This window comes from Notothenia rossii, assembly GCF_949606895.1.
Source record: "Notothenia rossii genome assembly, chromosome: 7".
Lineage (NCBI taxonomy): Eukaryota > Metazoa > Chordata > Actinopteri > Perciformes > Nototheniidae > Notothenia > Notothenia rossii.
Window position 1 is genome coordinate 5329151 of NC_136905.1, and position 22986 is coordinate 5352136.

General features: G+C 40.4%; 1 protein-coding gene across 2 annotated transcripts in view; it reads right to left on the reverse strand.

The window, feature by feature from the left end:
• Nucleotides 1–22986, reverse strand: part of LOC307047702 (semaphorin-7A) — a 53869-nt gene that overhangs the window by 14251 nt on the left and 16632 nt on the right. For both annotated transcript variants that reach the window (XR_013810523.1, XM_079694825.1), the window contains exons 6-10: nucleotides 18716–18823; nucleotides 17638–17777; nucleotides 15336–15514; nucleotides 10283–10391; nucleotides 9829–10039 (exon numbers count right to left, since the gene is read on the reverse strand). Coding sequence is in view for 1 of the 2 variants with exons in the window: in XM_079694825.1 (XP_079550951.1) it covers nucleotides 9829–10039; nucleotides 10283–10391; nucleotides 15336–15514; nucleotides 17638–17777; nucleotides 18716–18823 (747 nt within the window). In the remaining variant the exon portion in view is untranslated. The remainder of the gene's footprint in view (nucleotides 1–9828; nucleotides 10040–10282; nucleotides 10392–15335; nucleotides 15515–17637; nucleotides 17778–18715; nucleotides 18824–22986) is intronic.

Sequence of the window (22986 nt, forward strand, 5' to 3'; positions counted from 1 at the left end):
TTAGGCCGCCAGCGTGGAGCTGTCACTTACACTTCTTTTGTCCTAAAACTCTTTTTCATAAACTTCAAATCTTTTTTTATTCTTTTTGAAGTCAAAGATAACATTCCCCATGATATCTAGTTTATTCTCATAGGATTCTTTATTCCTGTCTACAGCTATTTTCAGCTTTTATCAAAAGCCAACGTGATAAAGATAGCGGCAAGAAATACTGACGGGGGGGAAAGGGTGACAGTGCTGAACCTGAAGCATCTGCTGATCTTTTTTTTGTTTTATTTTACCACAGAGAGTTTGCTGAGCACACATATTCTCCCACAGTAAACACCCTCCTGTGTACCTTTCTACAGTTGCTTACAGTTATAATCTCAAAGCAGTGAAGGTTGGAAAGAAAGCCAAGAGTCAATATTCATGTTTCCATCCGGCATAAAGGTTAAGACTTGCCTTCCTTTTTAGAAAATATATTCTTCTCTTCACTCCGAGGTGCCGTCAGTCACATCCCAAAGTCCTATTTCCCACCCCTTGGTTCACCATTGTAACCTTTAAGCTACTGCCATCTCGAATGTCATACTGTGAAAAAAAATTGCTTCTGATCTCAAACATAAAGTCAACTTGAAAGTGTTTCATTCTGACATTTCCCCGATCCCTGAAGCAAACTTTTTGCTGTATCGCCTCCATGCGTGAAAAAGTCCAAGCAGCTTCACGTCTTCTGGTGATCAATCTGTCACCGAGTTACTGAAGGAAAATACGACTTTCACTTCTGCTTGCTCTTTTGTTTCAGCAAAGTGTTAGCCAGAGGAAACTGGAGCAAAGGTCTACAACCTGTCATACGTCCTTCGCAGCTCTTTAGGGTCCGGACGCAACGCACTTACACCAGCTTTAGATCTTGCAATGTGTCCACACTTGCCAGCACAGCCAAATTCATGATTTAGGTTTCTCAGAGCTTTCTTACTTTGGTTTTATTCTTTACCGAGTCAATCACCATGGGCCAAGGCATCACACATGTTCTTCAATTGTATTCTGAGCACAGATAAGTGGTATGAAGGAAGCCAGATAAGTTAGTTTTGGTTAACAATAAAGACTAGGGATGTCCCGATCACCTTTTTTTGCTCCCGATCCGATTCCGATCATTTGATTTTGACAATTTGCCGATACCGATTTTTCCCGATCCGATCTTTATGCAATGCATTAAGAGAAAAAAAAAGCATTCAAGTTGTCCCTTAAGGTTGTTTTTTTATTTAAATTGGATATTCTATCCAACATGGATATAGCTTCTTTCTTTCCCAGCAGCATTGGATCAGTTCAGTTGTGCAGCATTGGATCAAAACAAAATAAAGCTTATCAGTACTCGTTAGCTTACTGCTACAATTAGACACTGCGCCCTGCCCACTCTGTTGCCAGATTTGAGAGAAATAAGCAACCAGGTCTATGAAAACAAGCCCCAAAGAAGAAAACATACATGATGTTGTGTAATTTGAAACCAAAACTAAGGCCTCAGGATGACTTTAAGACTTGAACATGGTCATTTTTGTTTTGTAACATTGAATACAACATTTAAAACATTTTTTTTTTTTAAATCCCGATCCCCGATTTTTTTTTGAATACAACATTTAAAAAAAGTATTTATAAAAAAAAAAAAAAAAAAATCCCGATCCCCGATTTTTTTCTCCCGATTCCGATCTTTTGAAAATCACGTGATCGGCTCCGATCCCAGATCACGTGATCGGATCGGGACATCTCTAATAAAGACTATTGGCTAGTTGTTCTCCATAGACTTGTCACACGTCCGTTTTCTACCTGGTGATAGGGTCACTTGTGTCATAGGAATTCATTTGCCTTGAATGACTCTAAACTGGTTTTCTAACGAGGTCTTTGACTCAACTCCGCTTTCTTTGAGTGCTGTCTAGAAACATGGTTTTTACAGCTGCATCTATATCTGGCAATGTCAGCTTCACTTTAGGGTCCAAAGGGACTCCGATGAGTAAAACTGGAGCAAAGGTCTACACACTGTCAAAGCTCCTTTGCAGCTCTTTAGGGTCTTAAGACAACGAGCACTGTAGATCTTACAATGTGTCTAACACCGTTTTATCCAGCTAACACTTGTCAACGGACCAAACTGACTTGATTTGACCCGTTTAGGTTTCTCAGAGTTGTCATGTCCAGCTTTTCGTCATTGACAAGCCAAACACCATGGGCCAAGGCATCAGAGATGATCTTTAATTGTATTCTGAGCCCATAACAGACTATCAAAGATAATTGGCATAAAGGTAGCTACAGGAGTGTGTTTTGACTATTGATAAGAATCAATTACTCTAAACCAGCTTCCAACCAGGTGTACGACTCAACTCCAATTTTAAACACTAGGGCTATGTCGAGACGTGTAACTGCATCTATTGCTAGTAAAGTTCGATGGACTTAAAGGTGGGGTAGGTAATTTTGGAGAAACCAGCTCAAGTGCGCTAGAATTTGAAAATACACAGCCGGAAAAAAATCTGCCACTTCCTTACAGAGCCCCTCCTCCAACACACACGAACGTGCACATGCCCAATGAGGGCACGAGATAAGTTTGTGCACAGATGGAAGGCTGACAGGCAGGTAGGCCATCCAGTTACTTTAGCCGGGCCGGCTCAGATGATTGGTCGTGCTTTTTACAGTACCACGGCTTCCACAGATGAAATGTTTTAATGGATTTATTGTCAAAGCACTTCAGATATTCATTGCTATCGGGATGTTGAGAGCATTCCATGGAATATAACAAAAAGCGTATCTCGAGCCGGTTTCTCAAACGTACCTACCCCACCTTTAAGATACCTAAGGGACTCCAATGAGAAAAACTGGAGCGAAGGTCTACAACCTGTCATAGCTTTAGGGTTCTGACAAATGCTCACGCTGACTGTAGATTCTTAATGTGTCCACACTGTTGGCTCCAACACTTGTCAGCAAAACTGACTTGCAGCTAATCCGTGATTTACAGTTAACTATTTAGGTTTCTTGCAAGTTGTCACATCATGTCAAATATGCTCGGAGAAAGAAAAACAAACGCTCACTACCTGCTCAACACCAACAACATGCTCACGTTTGGAATTAGCGAAAGATGAAACCATACATCAGGGCTGCTAAAGGTATTTTATACAATCCAAACCTTTAGGACCATAGACAATGTATTTTATTATTTCATAAGCAACACTTTGATTGCATTCTAAGTATATAAGAAAAACCTTTCACAGTAGTTTGTTTTGGGTTAACAAAAAACCCGATTGAATACTTATCCCCACCTAGATTTTTCAGGTTTAACAAATGTATCCAATGTCAGTTTTCTCTCTGGTGATAGTGCTACTCAGTATCTCTCAGCAACAATACAAGGGATCATTTTGCCTTGAATGAGTAACTGCCTTTTAACCAGGTCTACTAATCAACTCAAATACAGTGCTCTCTGTGTTTTTTACAGCTACATCTATTGCTGTAATTATCGGCTGTACTTAGACACTTTCGACCAAAATAGACTCCATGGAAACTGAGGAAAAAACGAAATACCAAATGCAACTGCGACATCAAACCCTGCATGATGGAGGAGGATAATTATGAGAGAATGGACATATCTCCCTAAGAAAGAAGCTATGAAATGAAGAGTGTTGTCTATAATAATAATAATAATAATAATGTCACAACTATTAAATATTCAAAGAACTTCAACTTTAGTTCTGCTGGCCCAAAAACGTTTTAGTGCACTTTATTTTTGCATCTGTTATAGGAGTATAAAAGGAGTTTTGAAACTGCTTGGAGGTAATACGTTTTTTGTCATGTTCAGAAGTAGCTGGTTGATATGTGCCACCATTTCTGCTGAATTAACGTGCGATCAAAAATAACTAAAAATGAACTGAGTCAAAACCTGCAGCTTTCTGTCAGCCTGCATCACACAGAGACGTCCCACGAGACTAGTTAGAACGGGTTTAAAACACGAAGTATGTGGTGAGCTATTTATCTAAAAGACTTCATCGCCCTGTCAGTTTGTTCTAGGTCAACATTTCAACGTGAATTCCTTTAGCCTCCAAATAACTGCGAGCAGTATAAACAAGATGTGTGGTGAATTAAGATGAGTCTTAGTTGAATACTCAATTCTGTTTTGTCAATTTGGACATTTCAGAGGTCGTTAATACTCGCTTATACATTGCCTAACATGACACGTGCAGTCATATCAATCCGTAAAAAGAAGTCCGATGGATTTAACATCAGCTGTGGACAACACACAGGTTTTTGTCCATCAGAAAATACTGTTAAAAACGTTTTAAATATTCATTTTTATATTTACGGAGAGTGCAAAACTTTGGATTCATGATGGCTAACCTATCAATAGTAAAGAAAAGTACAAGAACACAAGATAAGAAGTTAAAAGACAGAGAGCTAACATTGGAGATATCAGCAGAAGAAGAGAGACGGAAGTAAAGACTAAAGGGAACAACAGAAGAAGACAGACAGGAAGTAAACACTAAAGGGAACAACAGAAGAAGACAGACAGGAAGTAAACAATATTGGGAACAACAAAAGAAGACAGACAAGACGTAAACACTAAAGGGAACAGCAGAAGAAGACAGACAGGACGTAAACACTAAAGGGAACAGCAGAAGAAGACATAAAGGAAGTAATCAATATCGGCAACAACAAAAGAAGACAGACAGGACGTAAACACTAAAGGGAACAGCAGAAGAAGACAGACAGGAAGCAAACATCGAAGGGAACAGCAGAAGAAGACAGACAGGAAGTAAACACTAAAGGGAACAGCAGAAGAAGACAGACAGGAAGTCAACACTAAAGGGAACAACAGAAGAAGACAGACAGGAAGTAAACAATATCGGGAACAACAAAAGAAGACAGACAGGATGTAAACACTAAAGGGAACAGCAGAAGAAGACAGACAGGAAGTAAACAATATCGGGAACAACAAAAGAAGACAGACAGGACGTAAACACTGAAGGGAACAGCAGAAGAAGACAGACAGGAAGTCAACACTAAAGGGAACAGCAGAAGGAGACAGACAGGAAGTAAACACAGAAGGGAACAACAAAAGAAGACAGACAGGACGTAAACACTAAAGGGAACAGCAGAAGAAGACAGACAGGACGTAAACACTAAATGGAACAGCAGAAGAAGACAGACAGGAAGTAAACACTAAAGGGAACACTAGAAGAAGACAGACAGGACGTAAACACTAAAGGGAACAGCAGAAGAAGACAGACAGGAAGTAAACACCGAAGGGAACAGCAGAAGAAGACAGACGGGAAGTAAACACTAAAGGGAACAGCAGAAGAAGACAGACAGGAAGTAAACACTAAAGGGAACAGCAGAAGAAGACAGACAGGAAGTAAACAATATCGGGAACAACAAAAGAAGACAGACAGGAAGTAAACATTAAAGGGAACAGCAGAAGAAGACAGACAGGACGTAAACACTAAAGGGAACAGCAGAAGAAGACAGACAGGAAGTAAACATTAAAGGGAACAGCAGAAGAAGACAGACAGGAAGTAAACACTAAAGAGAACAGCAGAAGAAGACAGACAGGAAGTAAACAATATCGGGAACAACAAAAGAAGACAGACAGGACGTAAACACTAAAGGGAACAGCAGAAGAAGACAGACAGGAAGTAAACACCGAAGGGAACAACAGAAGAAGACAGACAGGAAATAAACACTAAAGAGAATAGCAGAATAAGACAGACAGGAAGTAAACATTAAAGGGAACAGCAGAAGAAGACAGACAAGACGTAAACACTAAAGGGAACAGCAGAAGAAGACAGACAGGAAGTAAACATTAAAGGGAACAGCAGAAGAAGACAGACAGGAAGTAAACACTAAAGGGAACAGCAGAAGAAGACAGACAGGAAGTAATCACTAACGGCAACACGGTATGCATGTGTAAGCCATGGACTATTTTCTTTTCACCTACATAACAACCCTCATCCAGGTGCCATTGAACACACAAAGTCAAGTCAGTCTGAATCTGTAAAACTAACCATGAATATTCGCTTTGATCATCTGAATATGTAGTAAGAAGATAACGTTTTGCATACAAAATCAAAGATGCATGAACAGAAAAAGAGGGTGGAGATAAATATGCAATTATGTGCATGTTTCTCTTATGCATAGGTATTTTGTGAACATAAGTATTGATCTCCATGGGATTTTTTAAATCTAGAATTATTCCACAATGCTAATCTCTTTTTCTCTAGTTTCAATATTTATTGTTTCCATTTCATAATCCCCGGCGTATGAACAGTGATTCGCAAGAGTATGGAAAATACAATCAAGAGGGCGCAGACACGACGAGGAAAATAGCTGTCGACATGGATGCAAATGAAAAGTTAATTTAATGTGTTTGTTTAGTCTGCCTTTCAGAATGACATCAACATGCATTGCTAAATGAACCGAACCAGAATGGAAATATGCACCGTGGTTATATTCAAGCATAAATAATTCATGTTTTCTTCTTCTTCATCAAACTCATCCCTCGCATTGATATTTATCGTCTGAACACTCTGTATTTACCCTCCAGGCTATCACGCTAACATCAGCCATTACTCAGTCTTGCTTATAAACGGTGCGGCTTGTGTCTCTGTGCTCGTCTTTTTGGAAGATCTTTATTGAAGTTTCCATCACCAGGGGAAAAAAAAATGTCCCAGGGCTACCCAGAATGCATCTGCTCGGATTTCACTGCCACAAGAGGTGGACCCTGGGTCGCCACAGCTCCTCTTCTGATTGGTTTACACTGCTCTAATGTTACGATCCATCAGAAGAGTGTGTGTCTGTGTGTGTGTGTGTGTGTGTGTGTGTGTGTGTGTGTGTGTGTGTGTGTGTGTGTGTGTGTGTGTGTGTGTGTGTGTGTGTGTGTGTGTGTGTCTGCTCCACTCACTAAAGATTGGATTATTCCACATCCTCTCCATCATTTGTACAGATACAAGGGCGTGTTTGGAATACATTATGCAGATAGATGAGTTGCCTCGACAGATCCTGAAGTCCTACATTGAATCCATTTGAACAGTTTCCATTTTATGTTTATATGCCAGTCCGCCCTGTGAATTCACTGGGTAAAATAGTAAATACAAGCAGCTGTTACAGGACTCCAGCAGAGTGACCTTTCTGTGCTGTATAACAGGCAGATGGGGAGTCCATGCTGCAAAACCAATTGCACCTCGGGGACAAATAAAGCAGAAAGTGAACTTTGAATTGGAGAATAAATGAATTCAATGAAACCAGAATACATAAAACAGATCGGAATAATCACAGAGCCTGAAGCCATCAGACTGTTTAACCCGTCCCTTGGAGCGTTAGGCACTCACACAATTGGCACTTTTTTTTGTATTTAATATTTAATCTTCATTGGACATATTACTTTAACTTGAATTTTTCCACTACCTCTTTGGAATAAACAAGCACAATTTACTTTTCAATCGCATCTGGACAATTATTTTATTTCTTCTTTCAAACAACAAGCGTCTATTCATCGGTCAGCCCACGAGTGAATCACAGAAAACAGACTGAAACAAATGGATATCGTGGTCACTACATCTAATATGTATCTATTATATTATATATCTAATGTTCATATATCTTATCCTTTTATTGCACATTCTTATGTTTATACAATTAATAATATTGTTTTCTTTCGTTCTATTTAAAAAAAGAAATAACAACTGTCACAAAAATCTATTTATTTATTTTCCCGAATCAAAAACTAAAAAACAGAAATGTTCATGAGGGATGGCCAGCACATGTTCTTTTGCACACCTCCTCTTGACGATTCTCAAACATTTAAAATAGGAAACATCAAACAGAATATCTCCAGTGCAACCTCTTCCTCTGTCCTCAGATACCACTGCGACTAAGCTGCTCTAGATTATTTTTTAGGCCACCTCAGAGACCCCTGGCTGTTCACATCTCTCCATCCTCTCCATCCTCTCCATCCTCTCTCTCCTGTCACTGACACAGTCATTAAATCCCACAGCGAGCGGCCGTTCTGTCATTTTTAACACTTTGTCCGTGTTTTTTTTGTGTCTGCTTTTAATAGAAACAACCCAGAACAGCCGGGTGAATGACAGTCACATCTACTGTGAGAAATTGCACTCAGAAGAAAGACACCGGCTCATCTTTTCCCATGAACTTCGTTGTGGTGAGACATTCGTGCAGACTCGAACATATGACTTGTGATGGTTGCCATAGTAATCTCCCTGAGGCACAAGGCAATATTCGGAGCAACGGCTATGAGCAACAGCAGTTGATCAAATAGAAACAGTCGTGTGAAGGCCAGGCATCGCTTGGATAGGCTTTGAACAGAATATATTTTGACTTCTGTCAATTTTCAGTGACTAAATTAAGAATGAATGCAGCTGTACATTTTTTATTCAATCATTATTTGCATTACATACATGCCTGTTCTTGATTTCTTTATGTTAATAGCGGTGTGCTGTTGAACTCATACAACATTTAGTTACAGGATTCATTTACTCTTATGGGATATGAGAACTGATGAATCGAATCAGTTGCAGAGAACAGGATCCAACCCTCTTTATTTATATGTATTGCTAGAACAACCCAACGGAAACACTGCAGCAGGAACATAAGCAAGATACTTTATACAAAAATGGGTTGGGCTTGAAGTATTGTTTCTTATTTTTTAAGTATTTGCCATCATATGTTTTGCTGCTTCGACTTCAGTCCTATTTCCAGTAGCAGCAGTCTGCGGTTTTCAGCAAAAATTGTCTTGAAAAAAGAACTACCTGCTCAGCACGTTAGCAATTTGCTGAGGATGAAAATTAAACATCTGGCTGCTTAAGATACAGTTATTGTTTTTAAACCCAAAACTTTTGAACCACTGTTTTAGGAGGAGACCAAATCAGAGCTAAACGAAGAAAAAAACACAAACTTGACGATAATGTTGTAATAATGGTATCCAAATATTGTTTGTCAAAACATTAGGGTAACTTTTTAAGGCAATAATATGTCACGGCTGTATGTCAGTGCAGTTCTGTTGGAGGTACTCTGCCCTCTAGTGGCCAGCAAAGGATAACATGGGTCGTTGCAAACGTGACTTTAAAACATCGCTCAAGTAAAGATAAGAGTGAGTGAAATGGGATTATAAATTGCAGTAGAGAACATGTGCATGTATCCGTTATAGGCTACGCCAACCACAAAATAGCTGGTGCAGAGACGCCATTTGAAGATCAACATCACTGTGATTGGTCAGCTTAAACTGCATTTCTTTTGAATTGATGTTTTTAATGCCAGTAGAGATTTCTTTTGAAAAAGAGGCAATTTAATGTTATGGCCCAAAACACATTACACCACATATTGAACACGTGCATGTGTGTGTTCAGGTTCAAGTGTTAGTGTACATATTCTTTGAGAAAGGTCGAGTTCCCGTGGGGGGAGTGGGCAGCGGGATGGGAGAGCAGGTGCATGTTGCGAACAATTATTGTTACAGTGGATGAAGGGGGAGGGGCGTCTAAAGTCAAAGATGAATCTTGATTGGGCCAAATTTGACATTGAGTCACCCAAAACAATTCTGCTGGGTCTCCCCAGACCCGAACACCAAGTTATACACTTTTCTTTTTAGAGTCCTTCAGACTTGGCAAAAATTGTCAAAATCTATTTTGTAGTGTTTATATAGCTGTTGTGGAGGATATCATGAAGCCTTGTTCCGATAAAAAATTTTTTTTTAACTTGAAACGGGTCACGGGAGACCCGAACACAACATAAGGGTTAAAGCAGAAAACAGGAAGTGGACGCTGATACTCCATGACAAACACCTGAAGCTTTAACACACACATAACAAAGCACACACACCTGTTCCGATGTACAGGACGCTGTAGTGCTCGTCGTTGACCGCCATCACGATGTCCGCCACAGTGTGTGTGATTTGGTCGTCGTCCATGGGCAGGTCGAGCGGAGCCACACCGACCGGCTGGATCACATCCTCGATCTCCGGGTGGTATCTGATCACCCCGAGGTTTTTGATGTCGTTGTGACCTCCTGTTGTCGAGTTTTTGCGTACGCACTGAGGGGGAGAAGTGACGTAATCGATTCAGACCAGGCTGAATAAACAAGATGCCCTTGGACAAAGAATTTGAAATTGCTTCTCTTTTATCAACTCGTGCCTTTCAAAAAAATTGCATTTTGATCCGTTCACCTCTGCAATAAAAGGCTGTCTCATGCAAACATTTGATCACAATGCTGTTTTTCTCAGATAACTGTGACAGAAAAGGAAATGAAAGATTGTGGCAGGGTTTTTTTTCCTTACCATCCCAGGGCGAGAGCCAATGAAAGCGCTGCTGTAGCCCTTCAGTTTGGAAGTGGAGAAAGCCACGTCAATGTCTTCGATGGAGTAGGCACAAATCACTGTTCTGCCCCTGAACAAAGGCACGGAAAGGAGTAATTACATCTACAATAAAACTAGGACGGGTTGTTATGAGGGACTCACAGGGACAGAAGAAATTCACTCATCCATGAACAGAAAACAGTAAATAACTATGAATGCCACCTTGTTCAAGGGAAGTGGAAGTCTTGGAGCAAACCAATGTCTATATTTCAAACTCTCGCCTGAAAGGAAACTGCATTTTACTTAAATGTGTCTTGTTATTATGCGTTTATTTCCCATTCTCCTTTTTTTCTTTATTGTACCATTACAGCAAATGAAATAAGCTTCAAGCTAACGTCGGTGAAATGCATAACACATCAATACTTGTTTTCCATATTTAAAAGTGTCCCTTACAAACGGATCCAATTAAAAAATATGTTTTGTCAAAAGAGATCCAATTAATTGATCTCCCTCTTTTCCAAACAAAGCTTTTTTATGAGAAAAACACAGAATAATAAGCCAATCATTTACGCTTGATACTGTATGACACTGTTTGTATTTGTATGTCAGTGTGACAACTTTTGAAATGTCTTTCAAAATGTCTAAATATGTGTAATCAGTATTTCCTTTGGTAAACAATTAGGTAGATTATTGGCAAACAATGACACCACAATGTTTTTGAACATCAAATGTATGACAGCTGATATTGTTGCAGCATGACTTGCAACATTTGGGAACAACTATATGGCAGACTCCACAAAAAATAGATTTTACAGTCAAATAAAATGCTGACAAGACACTTATTTTAAGCCTGAAGAAATGGCAAACTAGAGTGTATGTGGTATATGTACAGGTATATGTGCCGTATCAGATTTTGAGGAACAGACATGTCCACATTTTAATTTTAAATAAAAATCCCGAAATCATTTAAGATTTAAATCATTTACATCAAAAGTAGGATTTAAGATCTTTCTGCTGGTTTTATAGCAGTAAACAAAGATATCATCTACATGAACATATTCACATAACATTTGTCTATTAGCTTCCAAGTTACGTAACAATGTTAATCCATATACCGTAATTTTCGGACTATAAACCGCGCCTTTTTCCCTATTTTTCGACGCTGCGGTTTATATAACGGTGCGGCTAATCTATGGATTTTTACAGCTGACGGCCAACACCTTTAACTCTATGGGCTCTATGGCCGGTCCGCGGACCCCCACCTTTAAGCGGCGGGTTCCAGCAGGAAAAGCTGGAGGTCGGAAAAGAGTGAGAAAGGTAGCGCGTAAAAGTAAAAGTGGAACCGAGAGTGGTATGCTGCTGCTGCGGCTTATATTCAGGTGCGGTTTATAGTCCGAAAATTACGGTACCTGTAATGCTATGCATCTTTTTGGGTGGGGGGATGTTTTTCTCAACACATTCACAAACATTGTCACAGTCCCTCATTCTTTGGTAGGTTTACTTTCCCTCTTATCTGACTCTCACGGTTCCCTCTGAGTTGATTGCAGGTTATTCAGATCACCTGTTACACAGTGTGTGGGCCCGTACACCTGATTAGTAATTGAGAGCAGCGTGGTGCCTTTCCCCCTTTGGGCCAATCAGAGTGAGAGGGGGGGGGTCTGTCTTTATGGTTTAAGAGAGGCAGATATTTGCAAATCCAGGGCTTTCTGAACCTCGAGTGACTTCTAATGTGCCCTCATTTCAGCAGGAGCTGGAAACCTTCTTAAGAATCTCCCGCTGCTCATAAGTGCTATTGGATTTAGTGAGTCTTTATCAAAAGCCCTTTATGAACAATGTTCCATTTCCCCAAAGAAGATCAAATAACGTTTATCATTAAAGAAGCATTTGTTGAAAATTGAAGAGGCATTTATTTCCTTGAGAAGACATGAAGTGCAATGTTGTCGAGATATATAGATATATTTGTTGTTGTTGTTGAAACATCTGGGAAATCAGTACTGCCAGAAGTTGTTCTTATACCGTGTTTGCTGCATTAGACAGCCCGTACATTGCATGCTCCAGCAGCTAGCTTTACAAAATGAGACAAAAGAAGAACTTATCTCACAAATTAATTATTTTTAGGTTAATTTTTGTAAGTTGCCTGAGCTTCAAACACACATATTAAGTTGTCATAATAATAATAATAATAATAATAAATTGAATTTGTATAGCACCTGTCATAACCTCAAGGTCGCTTTACAAGACAAGACATAAACATAAAAAAACATAAACATAAAACAGGGAGCAGAAATGGAAGTGTAAGTGTGGGGGGGGGGGGGGGGGGGGGAGTGAGTTATTGTTGGAAGGCGATGTTGAACAGATGAGTTTTACGGGGTTGATTTGAAGATGTTGAGAGAAGGGGCGTTGCGGATTTCTGCAGGGAGGGAGTTCCAGAGGGGGGTGGGGGGGGGGGGGTAGCGACACTGAAGGCACGGTCCCAGAAGGTGCGGAGGCGTGAATGGGGAATGGAGGGCAGGCCGGAGTCTGAGGATCGAAGGGTGCGGGACGGGGGGTGGAGGAGATCTGTGAGGTAATGAGGGGAGAGGGCACGGAGGGACTTGAGGGGGAGGAGTTTGTAGGTGATGCGGGACTTGACCGGGAGCCAGTGGAGGTGGAAGAGAGTGGTGCTGCCAGGGCTTGGTGCGTGTGAGGACCCTGGCAGCTGAGTTCTGGATGTACTGGAGCCTGTTTAGGGTTTTGCTGGGAACCCCTAACAGGAGTCCGTTGCAATAGTCGAGGCGTGAGGTAATGAAACAATGAATCAGCTACTCTGCAACAGAGTCGGACAGTGGTGGCCGGAGTCTTCAAATGTTTCTGAGGTGGAAGAAGTCTGATACCAACACCAAGGTTGCGGACCTGAGGGGATGGGGAGATGATGGAAGCGTCGATGTTGATCCAACCTTCCCGAGCGGTGCCTTGGGGGCCACAACCATGAGCTCAGTTTTATCACTGTTTAGTTTGAGTAGGTTGGAAGTCATCCAGGTTTTAATTTCGTGTAGGCAGTTGATTAGTGACTGAGGGGGAGATGGGCAGAGGGTTTTGTGCTGATGTACACTTGGGTGTCGTCGGCGTAGGAGTGGAAACATTATATATATATAACAGTAGTGTTTCTTCTCGAGGCTGCATGTAAGCGAACGTCTATTACAGGTTGCTCGCATGGCTATTCCTTAATCACCTCTCTTGTCTTTCTTTGTTTTCATCTCCATTTGGAACCTGTCTCCACAAAGAAGTGCAAATTAAGCAATCAACACTTCAAATCCTCTGCTAGCCTGTACAACCTATGGTTACCCAAAACACCATTCTCTGTTTTGTTTCACCAAGATGTTCATACTTACAGACCCGTAATTACAGCTTCATGCATCACGACGAAGCTTCTTTGTGCATTCTTTAATTTACATAACATCACACCATTTACAGGGTCATTTCCCTTAAGCTGTATAGACGGTGTATAATCTGTTTTATATAATCATGTGTTTCAAGCCATACTAGTGGGTTATCCATTTAGATTCCAAAAGGAGTCATACCTATTTCTGTGGACAATAGTTGTCTACATTGGCACGTGTGGTATCAGCAGAAAAGGGTCATGGAAACTAGAACTATTTAAATACTGAGGAGACAGAGGTCAGTAGGAGTTCAACTACGCATCTGAGATTCCCTTAGACTCGAAGGACATTGCGCTATTGATTGCTTTGTTGCAAGGTAGTGTGTCTCTGATAGTGCTGTACAGCCATATCATATTTGGGTAACACTTTATATTAAGGTACACTTATTCACCATCAACTAGTTGTTAATTAACATGTAAGCTGTTACACACCAAGCCGATTATCAGTGTCGATAGATGTTGGGCCGTCGATGAGCGTTGTGTCGCCCTACTCGGATTGGTGTGTCCCGCACTGTCGTGTCTTCTCTGCCATGCCGACACCTTCAGCCACCGATCCGACATGTTGAATCGGGAAGCCGTCGGCAAAAGAAATCACTCTGATTGGTTGTTCAGCTTAGGGAATCAGTGCATGAGAAGCGAAACGGAATAGAGGGACCCAAACAAAGTATTAAGAAGGCAAATTTGAGATTCCATTTAACTCCAGCTCTCGACACAGGTTGGGGAAAGCCCCGTGAGCTTCTCGCTGCAGAGTGAAAATGGAACGCACGCTATTTGTTGTTTGTTTATATCACACAGTCGGTTCTTCTTCTCTCGGTTTATCACGCAGTCTGTCTTCCGGTTGTTGCCTCTTTTGAATGACGAATACACACTACCGCCGCCTGCTGGTAAGGAGAGGTATTGCCACTCACGCATGCGCAGTTCGTACGTGCTTCTTGGCCGTCGGCTGAAGTCTTTGCGGTGTGTTCCAGTGCGGAGACGTGAGGTGACGTGAGGAGACGTGAGGAGATGTTCCGTCCGGACGTGTTCTTTGGTGTCAGTTTGGTGTGTAGAGACAAACTACTAGCTTATTTGTTATAAACAAGACTTTAAAATTGGGAACATATTCTGAATTAGAAATACCACATTTTTTTTCTTATTTTGACACAATTAACACTTGCAGTTTAATTTCTTGTTACATAAGAATAGACCACATGTGTTAGGTGTTGTTATGGGAGCTATTCTTGTGGTGCTGCTGCCTTATTAGGCCCATATTGAGCATAGACCAAAACTCATGTACAACAGCGTCCTTACTTCCAATACATAAGCACTAATTAGAGGGTTATTGAGGAACAACTCTCAACTAATGGCCTATTACTTATATGGTCATGTAGAATAAGGCATTAATAAGGTGTTTTATAATGACTAACGAAGAGCCAATATACTGCTAACATGCATGTTAATTAACAACTAGTTGATGGTGAATGTGTGTACCTTAATATAAACCTTTATTTGACTCCAACCATCTCTGTGTTTGTGTTTTATGGATTCCTCTTTGTCTTATTCTTTAATGTTGTGAGTGTTACATCGAATCCACGACAGCTGTGTGGGCAGTCGATGTGTGTGTGTGTTCCCGCTCACCATGCGTTGGAGAACAGGCCGTACAGGACCCCCGCCCTCTTGTCCTGCGCCGTCAGAACCACCGCCTGCATCAGGTTGTTGTACTGCTGGTGGGTTTTTCCTGCGCCGCACATCATCCGGGCCTTCATGAAGGTGGTCCACGAGTTCTCCAGCAGCGCTTTGATGCCCCCTTCATCCACCTGGAAACAAACATGAAAGGATTGTGACAACAAGGTCATAATATGGCAGCGGCGTTGCCAAATTGATTTAGAATTATACTTTGAGTCCCACGCAAGGATGTGACTCTGACCCTTCCCCCACAACACCAGTTACCCTCCCTCATAGGAATACTCTGACATTTAAGGGGAAATACAAAAGTTGCGTGTCTTATCTTTGAGTATTAGGTACACTGATTCGGCAGTGTAGCTCAATCATATGTACATCTGCCATGCAGCAACTCTAAAGTCCAAAGAGAAATGGATCAATGCATAGAGACACAAATATTGTACAAATTGTATATTTATATAATTTATTCTATATTTAATATTCCATCTGTCATATATTTATTTATTTATATATGTATGTATGCATAATACCTTGTTAATTCAACATGTATATTTTCTACTTTCTTGTTTATTTCTAGTCTTTGAATTTGTATTGTGCAATGCCATGTCTTTTTGATGCTGCTACAACGCATCATTTCCCTAATTGGGATCAATAAAGTACTTCCTTATCTCTTATCTTATCTTATCTTATATTTAAATGATCTCAGTAAAAAGTTATTTATATGTAATTAAGAGCATTTCTAGTGTTGTGTCTCAATGCACAACCTTCTGTACTTTCACTTTCTGTTTTGAGTTTATAACTGATCATTCAACACAGTCTCACGGCATTTCGTGCTATAGTCACGAAATTATTAATCTATTGATTCGTGTTCACCAACACGAATTTCGATTTCGCATTTATTATGTAAATACTAACAAATTTGAAGGAAAAAGAGATACAAAAAAATACAGATTTCAGTATTCTGACACAGAACGATTGTAGAAGCGATGTATTTCTATTAGTGGTATGTTTCGTGCCTGAACCAAACAATAACAAATTAGAAGGATTTCAGTATTCTGAGGCTCTGAGCCTTTTCTTTTCCTCGCGGACGGCAAAAAAAGTCAGACATTATACAATTTAAAATAAAAAGGTTTAGGGTTAGGGTAAGATATTGAGTAAGAAAATGTTTTTTATGAACCACACAGCTTCCAGTCTTCCAGGATCCGACCGGACAAAAAGACGTGGTGCAGGCACGCAACATACTTCTAATAGAAATACATTGCTTTTAGAATCGTTCTGCGTGACACGAAAAAAGGGGGGAAATCGTGTTGGTGAACACGAATCAATAATTTTGTGACTACTGTATAACACAAAATGCCGTGAGACTGGGTTGAATCATAACCCTAAGGCTGGCAAAGTGCAGTCCTGTTTCTTCACTCATGTTGCTCAAAATGTTGAGTGTTGAATGTGTCTTTATTTAGCCTGTATTGATTTGGTACCTCAAACTATAACTCTGCTAACTAGCTTGCAAGCTAGCTTACAGCGTTGGTTGTATACCCAGTGAGCGCAAACAAGTGTGCAATTTAAAGGAAACACTATACCCTAGTAAAACTCATTCCCACAAATAAGTAAATAGTTTACAAAGTGTCCTGCATGGGAGTCTACGAATGGAAGTATCACAATTGCAGAGCTCTCAAGTGTCACGCATTTCACTCCATCCACACGCGCACACACACACCCAGAGATTTCTTACCAGCGTAACCGTCCACCAAGTTGCGCCGCAATTTTGTAAACAAACTAGGCTTGTGTGAGACGCCTGCACTCCACTAGCCCCCCCCCCCCCCCCCCCCCCGTTGACATTCACGGTACAGAGGGCTTCATACTCCACTAGCACCCAAACCCCCCCCCCCCCCCCCCCCCCCCCCCGTTGACATGCGCGGTACAGAGGGCTTCATACTCCACTAGCACCCCCCCACCCCCACCCCCCCCCCCCCGCCGAGAGAGCCGAGAGCCCTGCAATTGGATGGCTGTCATAACATGGCCATTAGCTAGCCAGTTGGATACATGAAAAGACACACAGAAGAAAAGTGACTTCATTTTTTGCTAAGAAAGACACGGACTACCCATCACATCTGCTAACTAACAGGTATTGTATTTCTTTCATAATGTGAGGATCATTTTACTTGATTATTGAACTAGTTCTTTGTCTACAAATGTAAAAAAAATTGTTAAAATGTTGATCAGCGTTTCCCGAAAGCACAAAAAGTGTGATTTTTACCGTGCAGATGCGTCCAATGCGGGCCCTGTACGGCTCCTCGTCCACTCGGGCTGTCTTGTTGAGCTCACTGAAGAAGAAGTAGATCTCCTCCTTGTACTTCATTGTGGACGGGATAACGGCTGCCCCCGCAAACTGTGGATCTGGAGATGAGATTTCAAATTGCCCATTAAGATATCTGCACTCTGCTCCACTTTATCTTGAGATCTCCCTGAGTCTAGCAATCTTTTTTTCCGCATGATTTCATAACCTTTTTGCGCCGAAATGGCTTCGCTCAGTGGACTTGTTTCTGATTCAAATTAAACTGCTGTGAACAACATGACCTGGAAAAATAACAGTAAATAATCCTGCATGGTATTTTTCCCCTGGGAATTAAAGTGGGATATCTACACCCACCTTTATGGCAAGCCGATTCAACTTCTATTCTTTTCTGGAGGATATCAACAAATCTATTCTTACTAGTTTGAATGTTTATTTCTGATATCAAAAATAGAATTGTAACTAGTTGTAATGTGTATTTCTGATATCAGCAATGCGATTTTAACTAGTGATATTTGCATCATTTTTCTCATTCATTTCAATGGGAGTTGGAATATGAACTAGTTCAAATGCCAATTTCTGATTATCAGTAATTCAATTGTTACTAGTTACAATTACATTTGAACTAGTAAAAAAATACCAATTTATGATATCGATAATTCAATTTCTCTACTCGAAATGCCAATTGTTGATATCAGAAATTCAATTTGAACTAATTCAAAATCCTTTTTTTAATATCAGAAATTCAATTGTTACTAGTTGTAAATAAAAATGGAATCATAACTAGTAACAATTGAATTCCTGATATCAAGAATTTGCATTCTAACTAGTTAAAATTCAATTCTTGATATCAGAAATACACATTATTACGAGTAAGAATTGCATTTTTGATATCAAGAAATTTGCATTCCTACTAGGAAGAATAGATTTTTTGATATCCTCCAGAAATGAATAAAAGCTAAATCAGCTTGGCCTACACCTTCTCCATATTCATTAGTCTACATGTTGTGTGCGTGACTCTCCTCCTCCTCCTCCTACTCACTCAGCAGCCAAATGTTCTCCGTCTTCAGGAGCTTCTGGGAGCCAAACGTACGTCGAATGGAGCCGGGGTGACCTGCCACAGATGAAATAGCCGAATACAGACTCCCATCTGAGAGAGGAGAGAGGAAGAAGAAAGTGTCGGTTTGAAAAAAGAAAAGGGTACACAGTTCAGAGGGAGAGGATGAGAGATTGAAGTGACACAGGAGGGGGGTTGAGTGAAGCTGGAGGAGAGGAGGATACAGGGAGAGAACATTAAACAGAGAGTGAAGACAGACAAAGGGGGGGAGGGGATGACTTAGACAGAATTAACAAAATAGGGGGGGAGGGAATCAAGAAGGAGAGTAAAAAAGACATCACGGCAGAAAAGCTGACGAGCGCCATTCTTCAAACCCCACTTAGAGCTTGGTCTCCATAGAAATTAGCATTCGAAACGGTAGCAGCGACATCTTCATTAGGACTTATCGTTGTTAGAACGCTTCGCAACTCCAGACGCGGATCGGATCGTTGCTTCGGAAATCGATTTTGAAGAGCCTCCTTCAGCGCATACTAACCTCTCACTAATTCCTGAATGTCTCCACAAACAGTCCATCTGCATTAGTTAACAGATAAACAAATTGTCCGTCGCTAATAACAAGCTTTGATTAATGGAAAGGAAGCTTTTAACTCCTAACATCTCTATTTAGTTAATGAGATTCTGCACAGCTGGATAACACACACGTTCATATAATCACAAGTTCCCTGTGGAGAGGTGCAAGCAAACAAAGGTGTATTTGGGAACCTCGTAAACCAGATGATTTCCACCCATTACAATTGTCTTTTTTATTTAATCCAATTTAGCTGGATTTGGAAAGCATAATATATTTCCTCGAAGATCTTTCATTTGAACAAAAACACAACGGTTTGAACCCGGAAGTATATCACTTCAAACCTGAACATAATGGTCCCATACAGGGCCGTTTCTAGCTTTTTGGGGGCCCTATGCAAGATGCTTTCTGCGAAGCCTTTAAGATGATCTATGGAGATGCATCAATCTGTTACCCTTTAAGAGGAAAACAGGTTAATTTCACGAAAACCAAGCAATTGAAACTTACAAATACAAAAGATATTAAAAAGGTAAACAATAAGGCTCCTCTACGTCAATAAATGCAAGAGAGTCAGCATTTTGTCAACAATGTATAATTTACATTTTTCATCTTCCTCAAACGTCACTCATTGGGTGACAGCCCAACGATGATTTGGACTTTATTGATCCCCACAAACACAAGCCACAGCTTTGCTATCATTGCAGTTTAGTTGCGTGTATATCCTACATTTGATTTGTAAGCATATAATGCTTCACCGAACACAGCAGGGGGCTTGGCTGCTAATTTTAATTCTCCCCAAATATTTTGAGGCTGAACCTGAACTTTCAGCTTGGGGGGGCCCTAGTTGCTGCGGGGGCCCCCCAAGGCCCTTATAGGAAGAAACGGCCCTGCTCCCATACAATAAAACTGGTAAATATTGTGAATCCAAACAAAACTACTTGATGAATTCAAGGGAATAAAAACAATTGGCAAGATGGACTATGATTACAAACGTCAATGTGATGCATGTAAGAATAAAAATTGGGAAAAAATATGTTTCCTTTGTGATGAAATTGAGTATCAATTTGATGTGTTGGGAACAAACCAATATGCCCCAACACATGAATATGGAAAACTTTCATGTGCTAATGAACATAATGAAACTCTTGAAAAGAACCGAAACAGACAGTAGTTTGTGGATATCTAAATGTGGCCAAATGTTTGGGAAGTAATCTAAACGTGTAGGGCATACAGTATATCGTACATATACGCAGTACTTATGGCACGTACCATTTTAAGTCAAAGTCAACTTTTAGTCAATCTTTCAGCTTGTGTGTACAGACAGAAAGATCGAAATACCGTTTCCCACAATCCCGAATATCAAAATACAAATATGTATAAGATATGTATCCCACACATTCAAATCAATCATAAGACTCTCTTAACCTTGATCAAAACCACTCGGACTTTAAAGAACATTCTGATAACATGTTCATCTTTTCAACAACCCTACCATCATTCTTTGCTCTTCATCGTCCAGGGTTCTGTAAATCTTGTGTCTAAGTCTATTTGTGCAGTGAGTTATATAAGAGCTCTATGTTTAATGTGAATGTTTCCATGTGAAGGCACCACAGCAGATGGCTGACTGTCGCATGTTTTTCACTCGGCGAGGTGTGATCCCCCGGTGGAGTTGGACTTTGACGAATAACATGTACGATATTTTTCTGTTGCACAGGAATTAATTCATTACTCTTTTTAAGGTTTCCCCTTTTCTCTTTTCCTCTAAGAAGAAATCTGAGAGCAGACATTTCACGAGCGCACAGAAACAGCCTGAGTGCGAGGAGGAAATCTGTAAGCAGCAATATATCTGAGTGCAAGCGTACAGTTTGAGCAGAAGCAGAGCGAATCTAAGCGCAAGCAGACACTATTTGAGTGTGAGGGAAATAAATCAATAAAGTACGCTCTCAAATTTAAATACCACGCTCTTGAATAAAGATAGGGAATAACCCCCATAAGACAGGGGTGTCCAAACGACGGTGGCAATCAGCAAATTAAAAAAGTATAATGAAATATGGCCCACAAATGAAACGTGTGCTTGTCTTATATTGTACTTCTTAACTACAAATGTAAACATATATTACTCAGTAGTATTCATTCGTTAATACGAACACTTTTTAAATAAATTCAGTCAATTAAAGTTGGAAACATTTTCGAACAAATCTGAGTTGATAAGAAAAAAGCCCAATGACTTATTTACATAACCAGCTAGAAATAAACCCTTCATATTACTCCTTATTATAATCAATCTGAGGCTTCTGCCAACACTCACAAGCAGGGGCGCCGTAAGGGGGTGAAGAGTTAGGACGATTCTAAGGGCCCGTGACAGACAGGGGCGCAAACAATTTTAGAACATTAAGAAAAACATGTAACCAATGTGATATATTTTCATGGTTGCCCAAAATCACTGGCGGTGCCCCTGCTCACAAGCATAATTGACCTACATTTGATTTTTGCTAACTTATAACTGAACTTATGAGGCGATATACCTCTAGTGAGGGGCTCGTATATTTCTCTGTATGTGGCTCTCGGTGAAAAAAGTTTGGACACCCCTGATCTAAGAGCTTTTTAAACTGGGGTTGATAATCCGGGGGATGGTTTTGTTTTATATCTAAATCAAGGGTCGATGGCTAGAGGTTGGTTTTCTGTAAAGATTGTAAAACCCTTTGAGAGGCATTTGGGTTTAAAACAATCAAACTGATGCATTTGCAGTTAAGGTTTAGACTTGCTTTGTCCAGTTCTCTTAAAAGTTGTATTTTGGTGGCAGTCGCTCAGTCCGTAGGGACTTGGCTTGGGAAGTGAAGGGTCGCTGGATCAAGTCCCAAATGGACCAAACATACGGTATGTGGACTGGTAATTGGAGAGGTGCCGGTTCACCTGTACACTGCTGAGGTGTCCTAACCCCAAGCTGCTCCCTGACGCCTGACAACCTGCAGCCTCTTTGTTCTTCAGCTCTCAGTAAATACATGCGTTCATGCATATCTGTATTCAGACCATATCCGTATAGGTCATATGCATGTGTGTGTGTGTGTGTGTGTGTGTGTGTGTGTGTGTGTGTGTGTGTGTGTGTGTGTGTGTGTGTGTGTGTGTGTGTGTGTGTGTGTGTGTGTGTGTGTGTGTGTGTGTGTGTGTGTGTGTGTGTGTGTGTGTGTGTGTGTCATCTTATCCTATCTTATTTTCCCAAAGGTTGTTAATACAGTACTTTCTGTTTCCATGGAGGTGAATTGTTTGTAGAAAAGGCTCAAACAGTGATAAACGAAGGATCTCGATTCAATCGTGAAGTCAATTTAATCACTTACTCGATAACCTTCGTTTAACTGTGGCTCCATTCGTTGTCATATTCATTGAAAGGCTGCTCAGACATATAAAGGGTTTGTAACTTACACATGCTTGACCTGAGTTTAAACCTTTCCTTGTGTGATGAAGTGTATTTAAACACGTTATACACGCTTTATTAATACTAGCTCCAACAATATACACTTAAAATACAACCTAGAAATTGACCAATCAGCATGAAGCATTATTTTCAGTAATAGCATCAAATTAAATCTTGTTTAAGGTAAAATAAATATGCTTTGGGTCGGTAATACATGGTTTGTTAACACACCCATCTTGTAGAGGATGGGCTCGTTAAAATAGTGTTCTGTGGGTT